At 30.3% G+C, this 10,793-nt stretch overlaps 1 protein-coding gene across 1 annotated transcript; it reads right to left on the minus strand.

Moving 5' to 3' along the window:
* Window positions 1–2,496: 2,496 nt before the first annotated feature.
* Window positions 2,497–5,874, minus strand: LOC126837660 (uncharacterized; the record flags this gene model as incomplete). Its single annotated transcript, XM_050571600.1, has 3 exons — window positions 5,443–5,874; window positions 4,353–4,610; window positions 2,497–2,757 (listed from the first exon to the last, which is right to left on the minus strand). Coding segments are annotated over exons 1-3 (575 nt in total), but the record flags the coding sequence as incomplete, so codon positions are not given.
* Window positions 5,875–10,793: the final 4,919 nt, after the last annotated feature.

Raw genomic sequence — 10,793 nt, forward strand, 5'->3', positions numbered from 1 at the left:
TTTAATTTACTATTTTATTATTTATAGAAGTATAATATAAGTATTCGCTCCACCCTAAAAAAGTATAGTAAATCTATAGATTTTGCTATATTTTAGCTTTGATGCAAAGCGAGAAGGTATTTTTAAATTGATACTACATAATGAAAAATTAAACTATTTTAAAATTTTTGATTATTATCATTTAGTAGGATGAATTGTTGGTTAGCCATCTAAAAATATATCAACATATGGATTTATACCTTTCATGGTTTACTTAAAAAAGTATTAATGTATATATCAATTTATCTATTATGTATAAAATATGTCTGGATAAGTATCAAATAATTTAGGTATTTTATGCACTGAATATTATTATTATTATTATCATTTTGTACTCTGACCGTTTTTATAATCACCGCCGGACACTCGAATAATCAAAAATATTTGCTACAAATTATTTTTACTTATTACTCTTCAATTATTTTCCTATTTAATATATAGTATATACTGATTGGCCTCTAGACATTTCATTCATGTTTTGTACTCTTGAGTTCCTAAGTAACCGTCACACAAACATATCATTCTTCCACACTTTTAAACTTCTAATAACCAACAAACGTCAGACTTAAGTATCAAAGTACCTTTAGCATTAAAGGTCCAGATCCAAAAACTAAATGATTTGCATCGAGACATTTCATTTAACCTCTCTTTGGACGTTTTTATAAGCACTGCCAAATAGTCGATCAAAAATCAAAATAATGTATTTATCACTCTTCACTTCTTTCCCTTTTAAGTTTTAATATAAACTCTAGACATTTCATTCATGTGATTTACTCTTGAATTCTTAAACACTTATGAACTTCTGTTAAACCACCAGACCTTTAATATACATATTTAATGCATTATGCTGTTGGTTACATTCTAAACGTACAGTACGTCATTACCGAATAATGGCATAGACGGTGATTTCTGAACAAATAAGGATTTTAATTCAACCAATATCTAGACATATAACGTATACGTTTGAAAAAGTTTTGTTGCACATAGGAACACCATATCAGACATATAGCCGACTGACCTCTAAACATTTCTTTCTATTTTTAACCATAGCTATTACCAAGCCCGTGGAGTAAACAACACCTCAAAAAATTCAAATTAAAAAAAAAAAAAATTGTCCTTTAAGCAAGTAGCACACTCGCTTTAGTAGTAGGACGTTTCTGATCTGACAGATAGCTAGACTTGCACTACAGTTAATCAGTACTTAGCTAGCAAAATATTTGTCCATAACTAGGTATGAATTCTGATTACTAGATACAGCCTATAGGTACCATGAATTATAACGGCATTCGTTTAAGACGTATTGCGATGGCTCGACACCGTGGCCGGCGCAGCCGGGCACCCCCCTAGGAACCGCTGTGCACTGACTTCCACATACTGTGGCCGGCGCAGCCGGGCACCCCCCTCGGAATCTGTGACCTCCCCGAAAATACTTTGTAGCGAGGGGACGTGAGCGTGCCCGGCGTAGCCGGGTACAGTACCGGGAATCTGTGACCTACCCGCCCGACTCGGGGGCCTGGGGGCGGAGCCCCCAGCTAGAGCGAAGTTCTAGTACAATATATAAATTATCTGAATCCAAAATTAGCATAGTTAATACATGGGAAATGATTCTAAATTAAATCGGAAAAATTATTTCCCTGAACTGCTGACAAATAAAATAGAAATAATGCATAACAAACTAACCTAAGAGGCCGCCAAACCATAATTTTATTAAGAAGTAAAATTTTATCAAATCATTTTTTTTGGTTGAAATACTGTGAAATTTTAAGTGAACAAAAGCCAAAATTCATTTTTCAAATTGAAAAAATGAAAAGTTGAATTATGTATAAAGTAAAATTACTAATAAACTAAAAAACGAAAAAACAACAAATTAAAATAAATAAGTCTCGTCTACTGCCTCAACACTTTAAAACATTAATATTCTTAATCCGGAGCCTAACTAGTAAAAGACCTGTTTCCCTAACAGACCAAAATCAAACAAAAAAAAAATTAGGTAGTTTTTTCTTTAGATTCAGTCTACATAGTCAGTCCGCTGTGAGTGCTAATGATAGCAAAACTACTCAAAAGTGTATTTCTTCTAAATATTGTATAAAACTGAAATATGTACATCAATAAGTTCTGTTTAAATGTTTACTAGATAAGAAAAATTAATGGACAGCTAGAATTTAATTATGTGAAAGAAGACATATATAATAAATGCCGCCAATGTAAACTGAACCAAACGCTTAGCACCTATCTACCCATGGATAACTCAAGAAATATTGATTTTGAACAAAAAAACATATACAGACAAAATGAGACTTGTAACAATACCGAAAAACATAAAATATTAAAACACCAAATCAAACGGTTTAAATGGCAAAGCCTATAGTTTAAAAATATATATTTTTACATAGTCGTTACATACTAATGTAATACACTTTTTTAGAAAATATGTTTTGATATTAAAAAGGGCCTTACTTGAATTTGTTTTCCACATCTGTTGCAATTGAACATTCATCATTCTTAGGAATACCATTGTGCGATGTTGTAATATGTTTCAATTGCTTTTTGGATGTAAATGATTCTAAATACAAATCGCATTTTTCGTCAGCCAAGTTGTTTGTAACTTGCACGTTCATAGGTATCATTTCTTCATCTTGTATCGACGATTCAAGGCAATAATCTACCACTTCATCGGATTCATTTTTAACATTAATCCCGTTGATCATATCGTTGTCTCTACAAGAAAAAAATAACAAATGTTATAGTTTTTTTTTTTTTTATATAAAAATGAATTATATTTTACGTAATAACACTTTAATGAAACTATAAATATCAACACAATAGTAAATAATTTTACAAAATCAATTATACAAATTGCAAATCTTACAATAGGCAAATCAACCGCCAAAAACATAAAACCCAAAGTACATTGGTGGAACCAGAGCATAAAATCTGCAATTGAAGACAAATATAAGGCATTAAAACAATTCCAACTTTCTAAAACCCAAGAAGACTTCATAGACCTAAAAAAACTCAGAGCAAAAACCAGATACTTAATAAAAACCAGTAAAAAGAAATCATGGGAAAACTTCACAAACAGTATAAATGAAAAATCAGACACAAAAATCGTATGGAACAAATTTCAATCATTAAAAGGACTTAATAGAACCCGCAAAATAAACCTTATAGACACAAACACCGACTCATTAAGTAACGAAGAACTAGTAGCAAACCAATTGGGGGAATATTTCTATCAAAACAGCAGCAATACTAATTACAAAACCCAATTTCAACTACAAACATAAATGTTAAATGGAAACTATCCCAAACAATCTAGACCAAAATCAAATGGACCAAATTCAATTAAACATACCAATCACTATGCAAGAACTCACATACACTCTATCCAAATGTAAAAGCCGAAGCCCCGGCCCCGACAACATACCGTATATTTTTACAGAACTTTGGACCAAATACTTTAAAATTAATGTTAGCAATTTTCAATAGAATCTTCACTGAAGGCTCTTGGCCAATTACATGGAAAAATGGTACAGTCATTCTAATTACAAAGCAAGAAAAAGATAAATTTAAGCCCGAAGGATACAGGCCAATAACCCTTTTGAACACCATGTGCAAGATATTGGAAAAAATTGTTAACTACAGATTAATATGGCTACTAGAAAAACATAACTACTTAGTAACGCAACAATGTGGCTTTAGAAAAAAACAAGAGTACAATTGATAATCTGATCCAAATTAATCAGGAAGTAAATCAGACGTTTAAGAAAAAGCAAATAATGGGATTAGTTAACCTCGACATATCTAAGGCCTATGACTCCACATGGAGACATAATATCCTAGTCGAACTTAACCAAATACTATGCAAAGGTAAGACACTTAATCTAATAACCAACTTCCTAAAAGACCGCACTTTTGAAGTCAAAGCGAATAATTACCTTTCTGAAGAACACCTCAGACAACATCAAGCTGATTAACTTTTTAAAATCAACAGACCTCTACTACTCAATATAAACAAAAATATATACTTAAGAAATTAATAATATTATCTCTCCTTACTGTTATCATTAGTAGTAGCATTAATTTTGTAAATACATGTATAAAATATTGTAAATAATTAAATTGTAACTGATGGCCATAGATGCCGGGTTTTTTTTTAAGATCAATAAAAAAAAAAAAAAATAATAATACTTTAAGTTAAGGCGAATAAAAGATCAATTAAAATCTTGTTTTTATTCAATATTTATATATTATTTATAATGTACACATTATGAAATAATGTTATATAGATGTTAAATTTAAAATCGACTTACTCGAAACAATTATCTACTTCATTTTTAATTGTAATTTCATCGATCTTAGAAATACCATTGTGTGATGTTGTAATATGATGTTTCAGTTGCTTTTTGGATGTAAACAATTCTAAACACAAATCGCATTTTTCGTCAGCCAAGTTGTTTGTAACTTGCACGTTCATAGGTATCGTTTCTTGTATCGACGTTTCAAGGCAATAACCTTCCATTTCATCGGATTCGTGTTTAACATTAATCCCGTTGATCATATCGTTATCTCTATGAGTAAAAGAGAAATTTCTTTTTTATACATTAGTTAAGTTAGTGAAGTTAATTTCTAATTTTACTCACAATATAATTATTCTATCAATTACATTTATACAGTGGCGAGGCATGGGTCTTTAGATCGGGGAGACATTGAAAAAAAAATGGTGTTACGTGACTTGACAGAGGAGCTGCACCCCCTTGGACCCCCTGTATATTTTATTTTATCTATACTGTTAAAGATAAATCTTCAAAAACTAATATTTTGAAAACGGTACAACACGACAATCGATACGACGTATCACAACGATAACGGATAACTGATACCGTCTACCAAAACAATAATAATATGAACGGCGGTCGGTGAGACATGTCTCATAGCGCAACGATAAACCCCTGCCGTTTTCCATTTCCCCCTGCATACCGCGCCCGGCAAAAGAGACAACTTTGAAATTGTCTCATTTATTTTTATACTGAATTTGGATGGACCCGGCGGCCGGCAGCGCGACCGCCCGCTGATCCGCGTCCACAACTACTCTATTCTAAGAATACTATTACAAAAAAAATATACTTTTTCATTAAAATTGGTTAAAACATTTTTATACACATAAAATAAAACCCAATTTTTTGTCTGTATTATAAGTGGGTAGACATTGTCTCTTTGTCTCCTATGACGCTTCGCCACTGCATTTACATAGTACTAGATCAAACTAGATAGTTTTTATTTTATTATTCAAGAATATTTGGACCAGAACTTCAGTCTGGAATGTAGTGATGTGAAATTATGACAATTTAAATGAATACAAATTGTTCTAAAAAATGTGTAGTTATTGAAAATTTTTCTCACCCGAGTCCTTTCCCAGCAGATTCACTTTGAGGACTTTTTGGGGCTGTAGAGATCATATTATTATGCGATGGATAATTCAGTCAGTTTGGAAGTTGACCACTTTTCGACACGAGTTGCAATCGAATGGCTGTATTTTGTTCAAACCTATTACCGACTCGAAATTCCAATTTTTATCCGTTTGACGTTTCCCGTGAACAGTTTGACAATTATAAAATCGTTATTAGATTGATATTATATTATGAGGCAATATGGCAATTATATCATCAAATGTTTATAACGTGTTACTAATTCGTCCGGACGTGTTACACCATGCGCACATAATATATTAACTCCTTATTGTTTTCACTATTCATGAATTATGAAAAACATAAAAATATTGATCGTTTTTTGATTGAGGTACCGACGCCTTTTTAGTTTTCTGTTTTGTTGACGATAACGCCGTTGTCTATCCGAGACTGATAGTGGAGACCACTGTTAACCGCGTTTCAATATTTACCTTCACCGCGTTCTACCTCCAGCCGACCATCGCAGACCGCGGACGCCGCTGTTATCACATTGTTACACAATATCTTTTATCATATTTTAGAAGTACAGAAAAAGTTCTAAAAATCTAAGCATACTGCAGTCTGCACAGACTATACTATTAAAACATTTTCTTATAGGTAGCTGTGCCCCGTGGATTAATAAATGAACTGACCACACGCTCCGTATAGCGTTAAAGACTCTAGCTGGTACAGATTAGACTATTCTATGTTAGTACTCAGTGCACTCTGTATGTACCATTCATCACGAGTCGCACAGTATTTGTTCATAATAAGGTAGTGATAATTTAGTTTTCTTTAAAAGTTGTTGTTCGTTGTGCGTTTACATAATATTATCAAAAAACATTCCAGATCAGTGCTGGTCTTGAAGTAGCCGTGTAATTGTAAGTACCGATATTAACATTATCATCAATCACAATTTACACCTGTTGTATTTATTTTATTTATAAATTACAGTTTACGGTTTTAATTAGGATTACCGTTCAGCCATCAAGCGTTCATACTCGGCAACAATGCTCATACAGTCGTGTACCTTTATATCGCAAGAAAACTCTGGGAAAACAATTGATTCGTTTGTTATAACTGTAAAACAAAATTTGTGAATTATCATTAAATAATATTAACAATTTTAATCTATCTATTTATATAAGCTTTAAACATTAAATACTTACTATGTTAACTTACTGAATAGTTACACTTACTGAAATGTATTGGTCAAATCAATTTCTGTCCATATCAGGGCTAACAATTCAGTTTCTTTTCTTTAACTGTTTAAACGGATCTCTTGAGAAATTATCGTACTATAGAATTCAGTATTGAGGGGTCTAATACATAGTATAAGAACAAAAAATTAAAATTTTCTTAACTCCAATGTTAATATAATAGTTAAATAATAGTAGTTAGCTATTAAAAAAAGAAAAAAAAACATTATTATTGAATAGAATGTCATTTTTTTTTTATATTGTTTAATACCTTGTTAGAAACCGTAAAATATCAGTATAGTAATTATCAAGCACCGAATCTAAACTCCAATGCACTGTTATGACTATCACAAGTAATAAAAAGTTGTATAATATTATCATAGTTTGTGTTAACTTATAATAATATAATCAAATTAATGTAAGTACGTAATCATAATATGTAACACTGTTCAATCATTCAACTAATTACCAATGGTTTGTTTCATTTATGTTATATAGTAAAAATGATAGAAACAATAAAATAAAGTAGAAACTTCTAACGCATTCCTATGGATAGAAAAAAAATTATTGAAAAAAAAAATACAGTATAAATATCTTTACAACACATAATTTTCTTTAAACAGAATAATTTAAATATTTGATTAGTTGGTAATAAATAATTGGTCTCTAAAATAAAGAAATAATAATAAGCTAAGGAACTAGTTGTTTTAATAAATATTGTAATACACAAATAAGTACTTTTTAAGGGGAAAAAAAACATCACAATATCATTTCTTTTTATGCATCTGTGTTTATAATAGCTTGTTTTTTTGCAAACGCTATAAAAACTTGTTCAAGGGTTGCATCGCTATGGTATAGTCTTTGACGATCATATGATTTTCTTTGATTGCTTTTATGTGACCGAATATATCGGACAACGGTACTCTCGGATTGGTTATGTGATAATGCAGTAATCATTAAAATAAATATTATATACTAATATTTATTGACAAGTACAAATTTTTTTTACAGTTTTCAACCTTATGTTCATCTTTTAAATGAATTTCTGAAGCAAACTGCCGTTCGATATCTGATTTGAGTTCACTCAAATCGCTATCACTACTATGGATTAGTTTTATTATAACTGTAAATCCTTGACCACAGCGATTCATCAAATGAAAAAAAAACTAAAAGCCAAGTCAAATTAAAATGGTAATTTATGAGTAATAAATTCACATGACTTCTTAAAAACAATCCAAATTAATACAGCGTGCTATAATATATATATAAATTCCCAAACAACATAAAAACTCAAATGTATTTAAATTATATTTATAAAAACAGATTTCCTTATTTAACACTATTATATACAAGTTATCTAAAACACAAATGTATGTTATATTTTGATTGGGTAGTATTATCTAGTATGTTTCCATTCATGAGTATAGAGTACAATAGGATTTCAAAAAATATGTTTTTATTTGGTGCTTAATATTGAAGTTCATCGTGAAGTGCGTCTCATACGGTTATAAAGTTTTTTGGTTAATATGATTAGGTTTAGTATGGCCAAGTTTATACAAACCAACCGCGGCCATTTATCACTGATCTTAAATAATTATAAGTTTTGAGTTGGATCGAAAAATAAATCAGATAGTTCAACTCGTTGACGGTGTATAACAAAAGACAGCAAGACAAAAGTTTATACTAAAACTAACATGACAGATATTCGTAATAATCTAAATCACAGTCATCCGCCTTATTAAAAAAATAATTAGTACTGTGTGTAAACGAAAAGCGTTCGAAGATCCTTATAGCAGGCCAAAAAAAATTGATGATTTTACTGTTTTATTTATTTTTAATGTTGTAATTATTATTATTTTATTATTGACGACGATTAAATAAAAAAAACTCGATTGGAATATGTATTCTATTAGTTTTGACAGAAATGTATTTTCTAAAATGATTATGTACAAGTTTATTCTCATAGAAAAGTTATTATCAGAAGTAATAAACATATAATACCTATTCAATTTTTTTATTTTTTTTATTTAAATATGGCTTTGACAACTAGGTCATTAGCCTTTAGTTTACATTTACATTTTTTTAGTACAATATTGAATTTTACAGTTTATTACATAAGTTAATTAATTTTATGAAATTTAAAATGTTTTCTTCGTAGTTTTCATTTAGTGCGTTTTGAATGTTCTTTGGCTGGTTGAGTATGTGACGTTCGTTGTTGTAGTTGTTGGCTTCTATGATGATGTGTTTCATGGAGATTGGTTTATTGCAGGTAGAACATATTGGCTGAGGTTCGTGGTTGAGTAGGTGTGCGTGGGTGAAGTGGCTGTGTCCAATTCGGGTTCTTGTAAGTATCATGTCCTGTCTTCTTGTCAGTGATACGTTTGAAAGCCATTTTTTGGTTGTTGTTTTAATTTCTCTTAGTTTATTACTGGGTGGAGTATCTTTCCATATATTTTGCCATTTTTGGTGAAATCTTTTGGTGATTTTACGTGTAGCGTCATTTGAAGTGATTTATGTGTTGTTTGATATGACAGCTTCATTTCCTTTAATTCCTGTATGTGAGGGAACCCACATATATTTTATGTCTTTGTTTGAGTGTATTAATATGGACTGGATGTTTTGTATTAGTTCATTTTGGGTGAAAGAATTTTGAAAGAATCGCTTAGAATAAGTATTTTGTTGCTTGTCGTAGATTCTGTGAATTTTGTTGCTTCGAGTATTGCATATGCCTCTGCACTAAAGATGCATTATAGGGATCTTGAATTTTATAGTTGAGTGTTTGGTAGTAAATGCAAAGCCAACTCCGTGTTTAGATTTTGAGGCATCTGTGTACATGTGTATGTAGCTATTGAATTTTGTGTTGCAAATGTCTAGAGAGTGTGCGCGAATTGTATTCAATTTTTGTTGAATCAAAAAATATAGTTTACAAATTGTTAACACAACTGATTTCATATAGGTTATTTTAATATTTAAAATAGAAACAATTGATTTTTAATCGAGAAAAATACTAAACGTTATCGGATCTATAAAAAAATCCGTTTTTTGGTAAGCCTTAGCCAAATTAGCCTCTTGTTTTTATTTTTAGATCTCCGCCTGCTCGCTATAATTAAGATGTAAATGACTGTAATTGCTAATGATCAATGAACATAGTAAGTATCATATTGAGAAAATAAAAATTAACCAATCTAATATTTGACTTGGTTGGGCTATAGCTATATATGAAAAATGTTTGGATCGCCCGATGCACATTGTTGAGGATGTCTTAGTAGAATATAATATTTTATCGCGTCCCACTAATATTTTATCTTCTACTAACCTGGGAGAACTATAATGCCTTTGAATTTGTGCGGTGTTAATTTAACCCTCCGCTTATGAGCTTTTAAAAAATTAGTTCTAAATTAGTCAATAAAATGTAAAAATATTTATCAAATATTTATTTATATGCATGAACATTATCATTCTGATACTCATAGAAATGCACACAAATTAAACGATGTGTAATAACATCATTTTTTAAATATATTAATTGGAATACATAATGTTACAATGTTATTCAATTATATTGTTACAATACACATAATTTTTTACTTATGTACTATATTAATAATTAAATATCAATGATACAAAAATATATAGTAATTTAATTAATAGTAATAATAGTTTTACACAGGGGTTCGGAACTAATTCCGGAACATGTTCTTTTATGACTCCCTGTTGTAATCGTTCCGGAACTCGTTCCTCGAGATATTCATTCCGGAGCAAATACTCGGAACTCGTTCCTTTGATATTTGTTCCGGAACAAATAAAATGTAGTTGTTCCTCGTCATTATTAACAATTTATTAATGGAGCAAAATGTATTTGTTCTACGTATTATGTTGTTTCGTTCGAGTTTATTAAAGGTGCTCATTCTTTTGTTACATTAGCCTTTGTGTGTGGTATTTTAGAAACAATAGGCACATTTATTTAAGTTAAATGTTAATTAATTCAACAAAAGATTATAATGCGTTTGATATAACAATTAATGTTATTTTCAGTATACATAAATGTATATAGAATATATATGATGAGAGTTAACAGAGTTATTATAATAAATTTATACATACTAAG

This window comes from Adelges cooleyi, unplaced genomic scaffold (assembly GCF_023614345.1).
Source record: "Adelges cooleyi isolate 19-005CV unplaced genomic scaffold, UGA_ACOO_1.1 ACOO_flye_CR_arks_rails_tigmint_CR_PRNA_270, whole genome shotgun sequence".
In the NCBI taxonomy this organism is placed as follows: domain Eukaryota; kingdom Metazoa; phylum Arthropoda; class Insecta; order Hemiptera; family Adelgidae; genus Adelges; species Adelges cooleyi.